The 18,348-nt window shown below is 41.5% G+C and overlaps 2 protein-coding genes across 2 annotated transcripts in view; both read right to left on the bottom strand.

Moving 5' to 3' along the window:
• ptpn11b (protein tyrosine phosphatase non-receptor type 11b) overlaps positions 1-428 on the bottom strand; it is a 47,756-nt gene extending 47,328 nt beyond the window's left edge. Inside the window, exon 1 of the mRNA XM_039801717.1 lies at positions 390-428. The gene's annotated coding sequence lies outside the window, so the exon portion shown is untranslated. The remainder of the gene's footprint in view (positions 1-389) is intronic.
• Positions 429-5,261: 4,833 nt separating this feature from the next.
• Positions 5,262-18,348, bottom strand: part of agrn (agrin) — a 271,923-nt gene continuing 258,836 nt past the window's right edge. Inside the window, 4 exon segments of the mRNA XM_039799513.1 lie at positions 5,262-8,200; positions 11,179-11,282; positions 12,679-12,903; positions 18,167-18,254. Of these exon segments, the coding sequence (XP_039655447.1) occupies positions 8,040-8,200; positions 11,179-11,282; positions 12,679-12,903; positions 18,167-18,254 (578 nt within the window). The 3' untranslated portion in view covers positions 5,262-8,039.

Genomic DNA, 18,348 nt, shown 5'->3' with positions numbered 1-18,348 from the left:
ACACACCTGTGACTGTATAACTGTTAATTAATTAACGAGCTGACAACTTACAGTACCACAGCCATGTTCCTGCTGTAATGTGAAAGAATGGAATTTGCTTTTGCTAAAAGTAAACTATTATTAGTTGCAAAAATTAGAGACCTTGATTTACATTTTTAGTATTACATTGATAATGGTGTTAACCCAATGACAAATCAGCAGAATAGTAAAGCTGAAGGCCAACAACCTTTGAAATAAAATAAAATAAAGAAACTGCCTTTACAACTCATACATGTGATGTGTCTACCCATTGATTTCCTTTACTTTCACCAATGATACAATAGTAATTAACAGCCTTTTGCTATGCCGTTGCTCTGCTATTGTCTCAAGAGATAAGGCAGGTCTATTACCTCGTCGTCTGTTATCCCCTCATGATGGGACAGCCTTCCAGCTCTGGAGTTGGTGGTTAGGGGAAAGGAGTAAGAGAGGCAGAGCAGCATTGACGTCACCAGGCTGTGGTTATCAGTGGAGGTTAATCTACTGGGGGATGGATGGGCTTATGCAATTGTCTGTGAGCTCACAGGCTTCACATCTATGGATTTGCTTTTCCACTGTTTGACCCAGTGTGTTGCTGCAGCCTACAGACAAACACTGAGATGATGCAGTGGGGATTTCTTCTCTCTTTGGCATTTATATTTAGAGTAGATGTGTTTTTTCTCTGCCAAATGCAATGTGCTCCAGGCAGGATACATGGGTTTGAACACAGGGTTTATTGTTTGGGTCTGGTGAGCAGTTAAAATGATCCTGTCGCACAATGGGAGGGCATTGCTCTCTGATCAATACATAGTGGAAATTGATGAGGAGGGTGAGAAATGTATTGGAATAACACTGAGTGCACATTTAGTGTTTAATGTGAGTGATACAAGACTAAGGGACTTGAAAAACTAAGTCATTACCATTTATTGGGTGGTTGAGATACTGTTTGTATAACTCGTGTTGGTTATATGATGGGAAAGTATTTTTATGCTGCACCTACAGGCACATATTTAGGAGATAACTAATGGAAATTAGCTGCCTTTGGCTTCTGCTTGTGTGTGAGAAAAAAGGTTAATCAAGCTGTGTTTTAGTGTATGTGTGTGTTGGGAGTGGGATTACAAATAGGCATGACCTTAAACTGCAATTGTGGTGGTTGTAATGGGAAAATAATCTGGTAACAAACTGGCTTACAAAGTCAAAGCCGGTGCTTTACTGTAAGGTGAAGTTATCAAGTGGTTCTGTAAAGCCGGCTACACATGATAGGCGGCAAAATCGCTTTGCGCTGGCCGTTCCATTAATTTCCTATGGGGAGAGCGGTGGCGCCCAACTATTGCGCTGCGCCACCCCTGGCGTCGCACATCGCTCGGATTTGCCGATCTGCGCTCAAAAGTTCAAATGATTTAAAGCAACACTATGTAACTTTTAGCCCTACAGGATGTCTCACTGGAACTACAACTCGCGTCGGGTAGCACGAGTTGTAGTTCCAATGAGACAACCTGTAGGGGGACCATCCCCCTATAGGTTGTCTCATTGGAATTGGTTGTCTCATCACATACCTACGTGCGTAGCAACGGCGTAGATTTTACGCAGAAGTATAAATCAGCCTTTAGACTGTATGGGAGAGTTTCACCCTGGCAACCAGAATGTAAGTTGCTCTATGGTGATGCAAGTGATGAGATTTGGTCAGCATTGATTTTCATACTATACAGAAATTAAAGGAAAACAATGGATGCCTGGAAGAATAGAAACACATACATATACAAATTTCTAAAATGAAATAGTGGCTTTTGCTTAATTATTAACTGATGTAAAATATATACATTATTTGTAAAATGAAAGCAGTGGTGAATTTAGGGGTGGAAAGGTGTGACGAGGTTCCTGGACTGAAACATTTACTTTTTATCACCATGCAGGCTGATGTCCTGTTGTGTCTAGGAGGGACAAAAAGACTCACGAGCACAAAGCCTAGTTTCCCACCCAGGGGAATGGAAACCAGGATGTCCCATCTACCCTGAGGTGGCTGCTTCTATAGGCTCGTGGCCTTTGACCCCTTTTGCCTTGAGACTTGCAAATCTGCCCCGTCCAAAGATTTAAAAAAAATCTGGAAAAGGAAACAAAGAGGACTTATACTGAGAGTGATGCAGCTGGACAGCTGGAGCCTCGTCAAAGAAAAAAAAAAAACGACAAAAAAAAAAAAAAAAAAATGAGAGAGGAACTTTATTTCACAAAAGGGGGTGAAATGTAGTATGGTAATGGTGAGGTCTTATTTTCGAGAAGCAACACTGTCCAACATTTCTTAGAAAACATTCTTTGAAGAGCATTCAGTGATTTTCTAAGAACAGTTTCTTCTTTCACAGATGATGTCGTCGACCCTAGGGCCTGTTTGGCTCAGGTTGGAAGGTCTGATGAAATCTCATCCAGAGAGGGCCTGAGTTTGTTGCGTAATTCATAACTCCACTTTGACCTTTGAACAAACTGCATTCCCCAACATGTGTTAAAGTGCTCATATTATGCTTTTTGGCTTTTGCCCTTTCCTTTATTGTGTTATATGTCTTTTTTGTGCACGTTATACGTTTACAAAGTGAAAAAGCCCAAAGTCCACCCCAAAGGGACTTACCATCTCCAACAGAAAACACTGTTCACAAACTGCTCTATTTTTAGTGCATGCGTCACTTTGTAACACGTTATAATGCTCGCCTAGCTGCTAGCGTGGGACGCCCACAAAGCCATTCAGTTGCTCAACACATGAATTAACACACATGCATTTCCGTGTCTCCTTGGTCCTGTGAATCCTAAGTCCTCCGAAAGACATATTCCACCCTGAACCGCTCTAACCCTCTAGCTCCCCTGGGTGTCACCCAGTGGTGGAATGTAACTAAGTACATTTACTCAGGTACTGTACTTACGTACAAATTTGAGGTATTTGTACTTTGTTTGAGTCCTTTCTTTTCATGACACTTTCTACTTCTACTCTACTACATTTCAAAGGGAAATACTGGACATTTTACTCCACTACATTAATATGACAGCTTTAGTTACTAGTTACTTTACAAATTAAGTTTTTTTCACACAAACAAACATGTAGTTTATAAAATACAATGTTTTGGCCTAGCAATCCAGCTTAAATGATTAGCCGATTATACACAGAATTGTTTTGATCGTTTCCAGTTTCTAAAATGTGAGGATTTGGCATATTTGGAGTACATTTACTTTTAATACTTTAAGTACATTTTCCTGATGATACTTACATAGTTTACTTAAGTAACATTGTCAATGCAGGACTTTTATTTGTAACAGAGTAGTTTTACAGTGTGTGTATGAGTACTATTGCTTAAGTAAAGGATCTGAATACTTCTTCCACCGCTGGTATCACCTAAGCAGTGATCCTCTATTTCATTATTTGGTTCTATATATGGATGCTGTATTTTGATTTAATTTTAATTCCTGGAAAACCAAACTTATTAACGCTTATTAACTTGAAAACGATCTTTCCCCAGAAGGATCCCTCACTGAGTGAAACTATATAATCTACAACATGTCATCGTTTTAATTAACACAACACAAGATACAGTGTCCTTCTCTGTCATTAGCAAGGAACAAATTAAACTCATTAAATCTCTGGCTTGATGAAAACGCTCAAGACAGATCTGGGGTGTACTGAATGATGTATGAAGCTGTGCAGCAGTTGCTTTTTTCTCTTGAATTCCAGGCTTTCAATTAACGAGTAGGGCACTAGAGATTGCTGTAGGTGATTTGAATTATATAGTAAGAAGTACATGCAGCCAGAAATGCTGTTTATTGATGTGTGTATGAGCACGACAACTTAAATTGCTTTTGATTCGGAAAAATACACGTTTCAATCCAAATGTGAGCAGAAACCTCTCATTAAGACAGACCACAGATTGAAGTCTGAACTTGTGATTGCTTATATAGTTGCAGTTGCCTGGAAGCTAAAATTGAATAAAAGCCTGACACTGTGAATTCATAAGATACTTGAGCTTTCCCACCATATTGTACTTAAATGATTGCAATTTCAACTGATCTGAACCTGGAAATATATAGAAAATACACATTGGGGACTCTCATCCTTTCCATTAGCTCATTCATTACAGAAGTTGTACAAGAGCTTACCGCCAATGACTTGGACATGCATCACATGTCTTATTCATTATTAGAACAGCCCCAGGGTAAAGGAAAAAGATATGAGTAAAAGAAGTTCAAGTTCTCAAGTCATCAAGAATCTCTAGTCTAATAAGTTCCACTTGATAGCTTTTTCGAGAGCATTAACCAGATCTCATGGGCTTCATCAGCAGATAGTCTGCTGAGTTGTCATGAGATGGTTCACTTGTCTTTATTTGATTTAAGTATGGAGATTTATTTGATGTGACAGCAGGTGGTCATATACTGTTATGGAGGGGAAGATCGTAAACCTTTTCTCTGGTCTGACAATGGCCTGTCAGGTCATAGGTTGACAACTGAGCTTCTACAGCTCACGAAAAAGTTACCCTTCTGCTAAAATGATTTTGTCAAACTACTATTGCCATGCTTTCATGCAACATCAGATAAAAAAATGTGTCAATAACAGAAAACGTCTCTGTGGACAAGGCTGACAATGTTCAATATTTGTCTTACTGGAAACAGATCCTGTGAAATCCAAGAGTAAATTGACCCGACTAACAAGTATTGTCTGTGTAACAAGCCTGATGTAGCTGCTCTGTGCCATGGAGCTCCATTGTTGAAGACCGGTCTTCATTCCACGTCTCATATTCTTCCTCAGCAGATTGAAAGCTTGGGAAAAAGCTAGTAAGTGGACCTTTAGTTAAGAATAACATTTCATGTTCAACATGGGCACTGTAGTTTCTTTTGAGTCACTACAACATGCACTATCCTGGTGTGATAAATCCTTGAGCACTACATTAATCCACAGCTGAAAATAGTCCCACTATTTAGTCCTGTTTGAGTAATGTTTGCTAAAAACTATTGCCCAGCAGCTTTAGTGAATGACTGAGCCATTTAAAAAAAATGGTATATATTTGTGGACCTATTTGAAAAGATTGACATCTTTGGTAGGAATGATTGGGCTTGGAGCTGAGAGCCACTGACAGTGTAGGGAAGTTATATTTTCACAGGATTTGTTGACAATTCCAAAAAATATAGATTAGCACCAGCCTTACCATTTAAAGAGTTTTCGAAATGCAAAACAACTTCAGATGATGATAAAATCAAGAAGGCTGACAAGCATGGGCTCCATTTGGTTGACATTTTATTTCATGGTGGTAGGAACACAAGACAAAGGTCATAAAGTTAGTAATGTTCAGGTCATGCCACTCTTACTCGGTGCACTGCCCTTTGAGGAGGTTTGCGCAGTCAGACAGTAGTTTACAGAGGCCAGACATGGAGGGTAATCCACATGTAGACATAAATAAGGAACCGAAAATAGATTCAAAAAACAGTAAATAGAAGATTTTTTGTAAAAAGCCAGAGGGGACATTTGCAGAGGCCTCCTGGGATTTTATTTTTTATGTAGGAGCATTATTACTAATATAATTATCATTATTATTATGTATTACTCATTTACATTATGGGGATGAGGCTAATACACTGGCTAAAATAAGGAACAGTTATATTAATGACGTCTTTGTCACCTGCTCAGAGTCGAGGTGACCGGTTTTTAAGGCAAATAGTTTCCACCCAAACCATAGACTGCAATTGTCTTTATTGTTCTCGAGTCTGTCCAAATACACAGGAATCACTTCTTTATTAAGTGTTACCACCTGAATGGATCAAATGCAAAGAACAGTGTGGTAAAATAAGACCAGTCTAAGGTTAATAGAGTGAGTGCTGGAATTTAAACGTGTCTTTGGACACCAGAAAAGAGTCTGGTATGGACACTCGGAGCTTGATTACACACAACACAGTTATAGCTTTAGGGCTATCCCTCCCCCATGTACATGAGTATATCATCGTGTGGGCGAACGGACAAGTCTGACATGGTTCCAGTGTATATTACTAAAAACATAAACCTCCACAGAGAACACATTTGCTAAATTTACACTTAAAAATTGCAGGGCTGTACAAAAACAGGTTGTTTGATGATTTAAGAAGGAAAACACAATTAAGAACTTAAGAAAAGAAAAATAAAAGAGCACAAGACCATTTGATACTCAACCACGAACAGGCATGATTTTGTCTTAGAATATTGCCAAAGTTCTCATATCAAAACAAGTGTCCTTAAGTCAGTCATCGCCGCTTATTGTGGTTCAGCAAAGACGACTCCACGTTGCATCAGTTCACTGAATGTTACAGAATTTGCACTAGTAATGCACAAACCCATGCGTTGCTATGTTAATTTGCAAGTACTGTAGGATTATGCATCTTTTCCCATTTTTGTGGCGGTTATGGCTTCAAAAGGTCACAACAACATCACAGTCTCTCTCTCTTAACAGCCGAAAAAAAAGAAAATCCTCCAGGAATGTTCCTAGGTCAAATACGAAGAGAAATTAAGTCTCAGGCAGGAGTTTTTGAAGCATTTGTTTTTTTGTTTGTGTTGACGACTGACTGTTGTTTGACGGGACATTCCCAAGAGTAGTAGCTCTCCCCATGATAACATCTCTCCTCGCCTCCTTTATGTCTGTCCTTTTCTTCAGTCTTTGCTTTCAGCACCTCCTTAAGGTCAGATATGGTAACAACTTTTCCCCCTATGCACCATTCCAGGTCCTGCAAAACTAACTGCCCCAACGAAAAATAAAGAAACCAAAAAAAACGATACAGGGAATAAACAAATATAAAATATGGTTCCAAGCTCTGTAGTTTCTGAAATCACATCAGAGGAAATTAGAGAGAAAAAAAGGAACCTTAGTCATTGCAAAAAACCAAACAAACCCCCAAACAGTGACATATTCCAAATTAGTACGTTTGTTTTTTTTTTATGTTGGAAAAAAAACGTAAATAAAACTAACAAACAAAAACCAGATTCAACCCAACACTGCAGAAGTGCATGCATTTATAGTGGTCATTATTAGTTCATCCGCGGATTGTAAAACAGAACGCACAATAGTACATGAGAAGCACAATTCCCATCTTACATATTCACAGTCTCAGGTATTATTTATATACTCTATATTTATAACATTTATTCATGTTTTGACTTGATGACTAAATGATATGTGAGTCATTGTGGAACGCAGCGCTCTCTCCGTCACGTAGGGTTGCAGTGTTAGTGAGTCATATTTCAAAACTAAAGGCTCTGATGGGATTCAGATTGAGTGGAGAGTTTTTTTCTTTTCTTTTTCTTCTTCTTTTTTGGCGCTGCGAGATGGGGGTTGATGGAGTGGTTTCGACTGTGTACTTTCTCACTGTAGCAGCTTGACTGATATCTAAAAAGTCCCATTAGGAAAATACAGTGGGCTACCGGGGCTGATTACAGAGTTTCTTGACTGGAGACGCCAGCTGGCTGCAGCATCAAAGAGCTGCACACACTGGCTGCAGCGTACACTGTGTACCAGCTCTCACGGGGGGGGGAATGTATGTCTATGTACTCATGGATGTATCGGCCATGCTTGGGGGAATGTGGACGACAGATATGGCACCAAGACAAGGCAGTAACCAGAGATCATTAGTGAGGCCCGCCAGTGTTCAAGTAATGAGCGAGGAAAAGGAGCAGGCTTCTTTTTCTTTTTTAAGTTGGCATTTGTTTTAAACAACAAAACTGACAAGAATAAAAATATCTCTTTTTCACAGAGATGCCTGCTTTTTGAAAAAAAAGATGAAGGACCATGGCAGTAAAGAAAAAACAAAGTGTGTTCTGTTTATGGAGGTGCAGATAAAAAAAAAAAAAGAAAAAGAAAAGAACAAAATATATAAAACAAAAATTAAAACAACATATTCATTTTCTTTCCATATAAAAGCGATGAAAAGTATACAAAAATAGAAAATAATTACAGCAGGAGACATGGGCGCTATGGGGGGAGCGAGTGGGAGGGTGTCTTTTTTTCCGTTTTTCCTAATATTTTGTCTCTGCTGGGTTATTTGGCGGCGGAACAGTGTAATATTCTGGGGCTGTTTAAGGCGTCTTCCACCAGGTGGAGCTCCACGCCGTCCACCACCACGTCCTTGACGCAGCCAACAAAGCCGGTGCTGTATGCCTTGGGCAACCGACGGGCCACCGCCAGCTCCTCTAGGCCACCTGAGGGGAGACGGAGGCAGAGGTTAAACAATGATGAATCAGCTACTGTACAAAAATACTCCAAACTACCATTCTGCCCTCTAAAGTAGCAACTCATGTGTATTTTTTTTTTTGTGGGTGGAATTTTTAGGCATTTATTTTTGACAGTACAGCTTAGACTTTAAATCGGGAGTGAGAGAGGTAAAGACATTGAGCAAAGTGCCGCAGGTCGGAACCAAACCAGCGGCCGCAGCGTCAAGGACTCAACCTCTGTATTTGGGCACTCGCTCTACCAGATGAGCTGCCCAGGCACCTGACAGATTATTTTTTGGGGGCTTTTCTGCCTTTAATTTTGAGAGGGCAGCTAGGTGAGAAAGGGGAAAGACATGCAGGAAATCGTCACAGGTCGGATTCGAACCCTGGACCTCTGCATCGAGGCATGAACCTCAAAGTATATATGCGCCTCCTCTACCCACTGAACCAACCCGGCCGACTATTGTGTTTTTCAAAGGGTTACCGCATTATTTAGCATAGGTCAAGCGCCCACAACGCTAGTTCCTACATATCCCATAACACAGCCAATAGCTTTGTTTCATCAGGCCCTCCATGACATATTTCATACTCTAGCCCCCCAGTTTGTAACGCAGGCTTTATATCAAAATGTTCAATATTGAAGCTCAAGCCAAGATATCCCCTGATGACATCATGAAGGGTGAAGACATTCCATAGGCTGAGTGCTCCCCATGACTAGCAAACTCACCTTCCTGTGTAAAATGCATGAAAGATCAAAAATCTGGATAAAGGTTTGGATTTCAACAAATTAGACCTTGCAAATGCCATCAAAAGGCTGTCCCAGAAATATATAGTAGAAAATATTTTTCTGCTACTGAAGCAGTCACTTGTCTCTGTCAGGCTTTGTATTTCAGTTTTCGCACGATGCCACCAGCTGATGTACATGGCAGGTTGACAATTTATTTGTCAAACCACCATGATCAAAGGTGGACAGGCAGAAAGCCTGCATACCAGCCAGAGTAAGTTAAGATAGGTTATTTTAATTTGACACAGTGCATAAAGTGCTCAAAATGTGCTACAAATAAAAGGTGATGACAGAGTATAAAATTATGAATACCTATCGTCCTCATTATTTTTAATTTGTATCCATCTTCAGTGCTGTGCTATGCCCAGATATCACCTGTCCATCAAGTAGTGTATTCAGAACTGTGACAGCTCTTTCTTGAAGTTTGAGTACTTATAGGTGCTGCACTTTTCTTTGGCTGTTCAGCCATGTTGGTTACCTCTGCTGACTACCCGCTTCTTCCTCTATTTATTACAAACAAACCAAGGACCTGAAATAAACCATTTCCTGTGTGTCTGATAGTGAACTTTTCAGTGCTGTGAGCGCCACAAACCAAATAGTATTCAGCTCCATTGTAGTGGAGCCGCGGCCAAAACCGCATGGCTAGATATCACGAGAGATAAGTGGAAAAACTTCCATTAATTGTCAAAATTACCCTTTAAAGCACCTGTGAACTGGATGTGAATTGACTCACTAAAGTGCTTTATCTATCAGTCATAAAAAGTTTAACTTCTTAATATGAAAATATCATGGATTTGTACTTCAAAGCAAATGTTTCAGTCCTTTGTACTTTCCATTTTGCATTAACTTTACTGCACTTTTGCTCTTTTTCAAATCAACTTCTTTTTTTTTTTAAACAACAAAGTCTCATAACATCCTTTTGTGGAGACTTGATGACCTAATTGCTGGGTGTGTGGCTGCCTCCTTTTTAACTTTTGATGGTGTTTTGAGCTACTCTTTTGAGCCAGCACACCCACAGTAGTCATTAGTGTAGTCATTAGTGTCATTTTCAATAAATCAGCATTAAACGTCGTTATTCAGAATTTCATGAGATCTGTTCTTACTGGGAGCGAGGCTGACCCTAGGTCTTGATGTTTTACCTGGCTGCCATCCCTGCGCTCTCTCTCCATCTCCCTCTCAGTTATCTACACAGAATTATCCTGCATCCTCTGTCTCTCTTTGCTTCATGTTAGTCCAACTCCATTTTCCCACATATCCCATCTTCCCTTCTCTCCCCGGTTTTCTCTTTTTTAATCTGTCAGGCTGAGAGTTCACATCCCCGTCGAGACCTTTACATTCTCTGTCCCTGCCCTCTTTAATCGTAATGCGCCTCAGAATCGGGATCGACAGGGCTAATTTCATGCAAGTTACAGATGAATTAATGATGAACAGTGAAAAGGGGATTTAAAAAGTAGAAGGGCTCTCGACGGGAGGGCTGTGTGAGGATTATGTATTCTTGCTGCAGGGCTCGCTCAGCACCTGTTCCACTGCACTGCCTCCCTGTGTGTTTGTGTGTGTGTGTGTGTGTCTGTATGTGTGCGTGTGTGTGTGTGTGGGGGGTTTATATCCGTGTACCTCAGTACACAAGCGCACCTCTACATGCAGGGTGTCTCTTAAATGTCACTCAGGCTGCTTCTCCTCTCAAACCTGCCTCTCCGCCACCTTGCACTGCGCATTCTAAAGAAGAGTCTGAGTATATTTCGCTGCCTCGTCTTCAATGTTATTTCCTAAGGATGTTCAATCCCGCCGTGCCGTGTGTGTTCTTTCAAAAACGATTTCTCTGAGCCAAGTTCAGACCCAATTGAAGAGGTAGATAACGGACCGACTTTGGTCATTTTCAATTCAGGAGAGCAGACAACTTTTGAATTAGTCAGATAGCCTTTCATTTCTCAACTCAATACCTGAATATGCTTGGACATTTTTTGCCTAAACTGCAATCTTTCTCCCCTGTCACAGACTTTTCTTATCCTCTGCAATGCCAATGAGTTCATTGCTCATTTTTGGCAGCCTTCTACCAGTGGCTAGGATGAAAGAGTAGTGCAGAATTACAAGTATTCCTTTGACTTGATGTATGGCATTTTTAGACACATTTTCAAGTTCTGAATGATGTTTTCGTTTCTTTTTTTCACATGTGGGCACCTACCCAACCACAGCGCTCCGTCTGTGTCCAGCTGCGTTGCTGCCAAAGGTGACGACCCTGTTACCGCTGCCTCATTGCCAACCTGTAGAGAGCCGTCTCTAAGTGCTCTGAGGAGGAGAAAGAAAAAGAGAGAGATGCAGTTGGAAGTTGGTCTGATGCATGCTTGTCATGCCGAGCAGCTGTAAATTGCAGTTTCATTTAATCTGAAGCATCACGACTCCATTGCTCCACTGCCAGCGCACTAAGCACTCGCATAACAGCATTTGCCAAGCAGCGTTCTAAATGTGCCTGTCTACCAGCTAACGGATGCCGATAGAGCACCATTCATTTTAGGTGGCTCTGCGCTACACATTAGCACACACTTAAGAATTGTGACGACAGGGCTAATTTGAAACCATTACTTTAATGGGTTTCCAACAGAGAGAGTGTCATTAAAGGCAAGCCGCAAAACACAGATATCTATGTACAACGTGAGCTGTGTGCCACATGCTGCGATTTACACCATCTTCACCATCCAAATTATGTCATCTTCCAGCATCTCATGTGGTCTCCCTGTAAGCCTGGGATGAGATTTGGCCAAATCCCTGTTTGAAACGGATGCACCGGCTTTTCCGAGGATCGATTATTCCTGCCTTGCATGATGAAGCCAATCTAATTATACCCCGTACTTCCATTCAAAGCCACGTTGAAAGCAAATGTTCAGAAGCGATATAGCAGAGATCGCGTGGAAGGTGTTTAGTGGGTCATTATCAAAGTTCAGGCAGTTAATTTGTTTCTAATGAAGGAATCCATTAATGTGACATGACTGTGTGGGAAAAAGTTGTATATGCTTTGTTTTTGTTTTGTACATCTGGAATGAGTATCCATGTACTAAACTAAAACTTGTGTTATTGTTCCTATTATTTAGTTATGTACACATGCTATTGGTGTACATAAGTATGCACAATATGATAATATACAGTACTAAAGCACAGTGTCAACTGACATGATATGAGCATGATCTTCTGGTCCCTGTGTAGAAATCTAGTTTTGAAGATCATTATTTCCGCTGATTCTGTGCTTGCATATTGCATATATTTAGTCTTCAAATAGGATAAATGTATGTAATGAGCACTGTACTGTATGTGTACAGTTTATGTGTTACTATAAATACTGTTACAAATGTGAATTCATTGTATTCATTTATTTCTTGGATACATTCCCTATAATGTGCCAAAATGTGATAGGATGTTGCTGCATGTTCTTCCTTTTTGAACATTCATTAACGTGTCTAAGCAATTCGATGCTCAATGCGTCATCCTCATGCATTACCAGGCATGAAAATAACCTTAATCTGAAACTAATCACAGTCATCTCAGTGCAGGGGATCACGGTGTAGCGTGGAATTCATGCAAGAGATCACACCGTTTGCAGCAACACAAACATAATATGGATTAAGTCTAATCCTGGTCTAACAGTAAAAGCTTTCACCCACTGATCCCTACCTGCCATCTCCCATCTTACCTGCTGGCCTTGATGCGTATCCAGCGGTTGGTGTCGACGCGCACCGAGGAGCGCAGCACCACGGGCTTGGAGCCCAAGTCGTATGTCATCTGGACGTGTCCGTCCACGATGGCCAGGGCAATGTAGTCAGAGCGCTCCACGCCCTTCCCGCTCCACAGCACCAGGCCCTGGGTCGCCTCCGTCCGGATGCTCAGCTCAAATTTGTTCACCAGCAGAGCCTTCTCACTAGGAGAACAGAAAATACAGTAGTTAGCTTCTGGTCCAATTCATCAAAAAGAGGACTCATCTGTGGCGTAGCTGACACAGTTCAGCTGTTGCTCGCTTCTTTTGTAGTTGTGTAACCTCTGCTATTACCACCAGGGTACATTACCCATGATTCAATGACACATGGTTCTGTGTGCTAGCACTTGTAGCCAGAAAGCTTTGTAGCTCTACAGCCTCACACTAACAGAGTTAGTTTAAAGTGCTCATATTATGCTCATTTTCAGGTTCAGAATTGTATTTAGAGGTTGTACCAGAATAGGTTTATGTGGTTTAATTTTCAGAAAACACCATATATTTGTTGTACTGCACATTGCTGCAGCTCCTCTTTTCACCCTGTGTGTTGAGCTCTCTGTTTTAGCTACAGAGTGAGGCATAACACTTCTGTACCATCTTTGTTGGGAGTCGCACATGCGCAGTAAGTACTGTTAGCTAGTCAGTTGCAGAGTATGAGGGCGTGTCACGCTAGCAGCTAGGCGAGCATTATAATCGTGTTACAAAGTGACGCACGTTCGTCACGGAAGTAAAGGCTGGACTACAATAGAGCTGTTTGGAGCAGTTTGTGAACAGTGTTTTCTCTGGGGTGGACTTTGGGCTTTTTCACGTTGTAAACGTATAATGTGCACAAAAAAGAAAAGATAATAATAACACAATAAAGGAAAGGGAAAAAGCCAAAAAAGCATAATATGAGCACTTTAAAGATGCAGACTGAGTTTAGTAAAAGCAGGGGGCTGTTTTGCTATCAGCTTTCCTACATCCTACTGAGCCTGTACTGCATTGCTCTGCTTCCTGTGTCGCTCTGTGTGTGTGTGTGTGTGTGTGTGTGTGTGTGTGTGTATTTAAGTGTGTTGTTTAGGCAGCTGTTTGATCTCCAGTCTCTTGACTGCTACAGCTGCGGGGGTGATGTGGATGCAGAGACTTGGCGACTTCCACCTATCCGTGGCACTGTGTGTCACTGTCACCGATGTGTGAGATAAATACACACCTTGATGTGCCTTTACTGTATGTATGCGCACACAAACACCCTCACACATCCATTCCTGCATACAAACACACTTACAAGGTCCCTCTGGTTTTTGTGAGTCCAGCATAGATATAGTAGACATCAAGAGAACCATATCTTAAATTTGCGTGGGTGTAAATGATTGTGTGTGCGTGTCATCATTCAGCATCTGTGCAATTGTCTACACAACTGCCAAATGGATCTACTTCCACCTTCTTCAAAGGGTATTTAAACACTTAGACAAAGACAAGGTGAGGGCACGTACGACAAAGAACCAATGACACGTGGAGTTTAAAAAAAACAGCCGCAAGCACAGAGCTGGAGACAAAGATTAGACAAGACAGATGACAAGACAAAGGAGTCAGCACAGCAAACAAAGAGGCTCATGGGAATACAAACAGGACAGGAAATGGGAGGGGATAAAGAGAAACTGAGAATGGCAACTTCTCCTTACACTGTAAGAAGTATTTCCGCATTTTCTCTGAGCGTTTTTCTTTTCATTAATGGGCAAGAATAAAACGAGGATCGGATGTAGAAGCAATGGGATGATATTTAATTTAGGAGTTTATTAACTGCTGGCCTAAGGTGAAGTGACTTTGACAGCTCAGGCCAACAATAATGCTGGTTCGCCTCAGCAGAAGTGTGGAAATAATCATTAAGAAGAAACAAATGTCTGCTTCAAAAACATGCTTAGGTTGGAAACTTTGACCCCCTTGATTAACCAAATCCGCTGAGGTAAACAGGAAAAAAAAAAAAAAGTATGATTCAAGATAATCATTTTTTTTTCTCTAGAGAGAGAAAAAAAACCCCACAAACACAGCTCAGTGAAGCCTCTCCTGGCAAACCCTCAAACAGCTTACAGGGCCCAATAAATCTCCATCGGAGCGGCTTGTCAGTGATAAGGTCAAGGTTATTAAAAGTGCTGAATATATCATGAATAAAACAACGCCGGCGCACAGCCTTTTAAATCTCATATACAACACTGACTTCATAGATTTGCTGGTGTGTTGCCCTTTCTTTTTGTAAATAGAGGGATTTTTATCCACGGTCTTATATGTATTAAAATTCTCAGAAGGCTTTCCAGAGTGCTTTCCTCCATTTCAACTCTAGGTGGCAGTAGTGGTTAGAATAATAAAAAGCCATCGGGGAGGACAGCAATTGCAAACAAGCTGCAGCTCTGGCTGGTTTTGTGCTGTTATCAGAGCTCTGAAGTTCAGAATTAATTGAAGCCGAGGCTCTTTGTGATTCGTACTGGTAACTCTATCTCAATAATGGAAACAATGCTGTCTCTGCGGAGGAGGGTTTAGTCCTGCGAGAGGTCGGCGAGAGGTTGTCTGGAGAGGAAGGGAGGATGAGGCGAGAGGCGAGTGGACAGCAACAAAGTCTAAAAGCTTTTGAGAGACTCACCTCTGGTCAGATGGGTTCTCCAGAGACTCAGGACTTAAGGGTTGCAGGGGAGAAAGTCAACGGCATGCAGTGTAAGCGCAAGAGGCCAGAAGGAAAGAAGGAAGGAAGGAAGGAAGGAAGGAAGGAAGGAAGGAAGGAAGGAAGGAAGGAAAGAAGGGGAGGAAGGTAGGATGTTGTGAGCCCACTGGGAGACTCACAGTGGTCTAGTTTAGACCGGGAGCTGCAAAAAGCATAACTTATCTGCTCTACTACAGAGTTATCGACCATGGCAACAGTCGATAACAACTGTTGTGTGATCATAGGAAGTGTGTAGCTTAGCCCTGATCACACCGCAACCATAAAAGGAGGTTCTCAAGGGAACTAGTCGGATCAAGATGGATGACTAATGCACCAAAATGGGATAAAGCATTTTTTATTTATTTATTTTTTTTATAAATGTAAGCATCACGATTAACTTCACTTATGGTCGGTGTCCACACAGGCACAAAGGCTACTTTAAGTCAGCATCCACTTATTAAACAACTCCCTTATATTTATGCCGCTGCAGGCCACAGTGCAGCGGCAATTACCTTCTGTCTAGAGATGGAAGCCGTGAGTGAGAAAAATTGGGCAATTGTCAAAAAATGGGGTCAAGCGCCATATCAGTTGAGAGTCCAGGCCAGATATGATTTGTCACTGAAATAATGGGGCTTGAGCAAATATTTCTGAGCTTTCAGATATGGGCAGAGAGGTGAAGGACGGGCGATCAAAAGGGTGCTGTAAATAGTAACAGCAACATTAACCCAAGGTGAGCGCTTGACATTTTGGCCTCACCCAGCTATTAATGGCCCCTCGAGAAATGTTTTCATTTCCTTTTACAAAATCAAATCATGCTGAATTGATCGGCCCGCCCTCCGAGTGCTGCGCCAGGGCTCCACTTTGCTTAGATTCACACTCATTGTGGGTCTTAGTAAATGTGACATCCATTAAACTTTTGACAGTCTGGCTCCAAGGACCACTGTCCCGTCCTGTGAAGTGAGATTGATGCCCATGGCTACACACTGCAGAGAGATCTCAATTGGAGGTCTCATCTACAAAGGGAGACAAATCTGTGATTAACATGTCACTGCCTCTCTGTACGGCACGACTGCGTAATTATTCACAATTACAGTTAGAGATCTGGCAAAAACGAAATGACAGAAGCCCTGGCATGGATTGGAACTCTGGGCTGAATCCAGTCGGCTTGATTTGAGCTGAATTCTGCTACGTCGCTTTGTGGGATTTTTTAAAAAGAGGTTACTTACCGAGCTAATGAGCTGGAAGAAAACCCCTTAATAACTAAGTCATGACCGAGGGCTTTCCAAGGCAGTAACTCTACAGAAACCAGAAACTAGGTTAAGGGGTATTTAGTATGTCCTCCTGTTCCAGTTTTCAAGGGGTATTGTTCATTTCCCATACAACTGATTCAGCGTAAAGTGCATGGCAATTCATTTTGTTTATGAATGAGTTACAACCATGCATAAAATATTGCACATTCTTAGTACAGCAATTCATTTTCTCTGAGGCTTGAGCACAATGCTTATCATGCACACATTCATGCTTCCTTTTGCACTGGAAATCAAAAGAAGGATCTAATGACACTGCAAAAATGAATTTAAAATAATGAAATCTGTCAAATTTAATCATGGATATGGAGCTTGAATGTAAAATCTAATTCATACGGTCAAGACTGATGATGATTTCTGTGTGGAAGTTATGACTGGAAACTGAACGTACTTTAATCTCTTCAACTGGGTTAACTATCAAAAATGTTTTGTTGTTGCTGTTAGTTGGGCTTGATTTGAAGCTGGGGCAAATACCCAGTCATAAAGTCTACTTACTCTGGGATCTCATTGGTCAGTTGGCTTGAGTGAAAAGGAAAGACAGTGAAGGACATTTATATGAGACAACACGTGTGCGGACAACGACAAGTGAGGTCAGACTGATGGACAGGACAAAAGTCACACAACTGGAACGCTGAGGTCACGGACAAACAGCAAAGACATACACATAACGACACACACATATCCGACAGAGTTCTTCAGCCAGTTGTTTCGGAGTGGGTGTGAGTTGTGCGTCGCCATGGGAGTGTGATGATCTGCAGGCTCAGGCCCGGTTTTCACACCTGAGCGTTTGTGTAAAGAGCTGGTAGACTACGATATCGAGTCGTATGCTTGATGTCTTTTCAGGTTCATCACATAAACTTTTTTGTTTATGCCAACCAGGAGGCACACTCCTTGCCAACCTTGTAGATGGATGGAAGAGTAAAAATTTATCATCTGCCTAGGGAGAGAATTTCTTCTTCATTTTTTATTTTTTTTTTAACACCCACTTCAAAAACCATGTTACACTTACTTCGTCAGCTTTTTCACTTTGCAGGGTGTTCAAAATTTGGACCTGTCTTTGGATGCTTTTTGTACGGAAAACATACATACACACATTCAAAATAGAATAAAAAGTTTAATAATGCATGTGTACATATTGTCCAGTGTGTGCTAAGCTGGAGACCACAGAGCTGACTGAGCTGCGTGCTCAGGGCAACACTGTGATTGTTAACCGTCTCGCTAATTAGTGAAATCCTGTCAAAAGCGGAGCAATACTGCCGTTGGGGGTTGGGGGGGGGGCTGCCTAGTTCACCCTGAAACCTAAGCACTGATGATATCATCAACACTGTCATCATCACAGCTTACCAAGGGAGGAGATGGATATACAGAGGGGTTATTTGGCTAATAGCTATTACAATGGAGATGTTGGATGAAGCTGAATAGATGAGGATGCCCCCCTTGTCCTCTTCCTTACCTCTTTGTAACAGCGTTGTGGTACTCGATGAACGTCCGCCCGTCAAAGGCAATGGCCTCGGTCTCTCCGGCAGACTTCTCGTAGATGGCTGTGAAGGAGGGGGGCGGGGGTGGGGGAAAGAGATTTGTTCAGAGGATGAGATCACACCAATCAATAAGACAGAGGGTTCAGTTATCAGAGCT

The sequence above is a fragment of the Perca fluviatilis genome, chromosome 5, assembly GCF_010015445.1.
Source record: "Perca fluviatilis chromosome 5, GENO_Pfluv_1.0, whole genome shotgun sequence".
NCBI lineage: Eukaryota > Metazoa > Chordata > Actinopteri > Perciformes > Percidae > Perca > Perca fluviatilis.
This window is presented reverse-complemented; position numbering and strand designations above follow the sequence as displayed.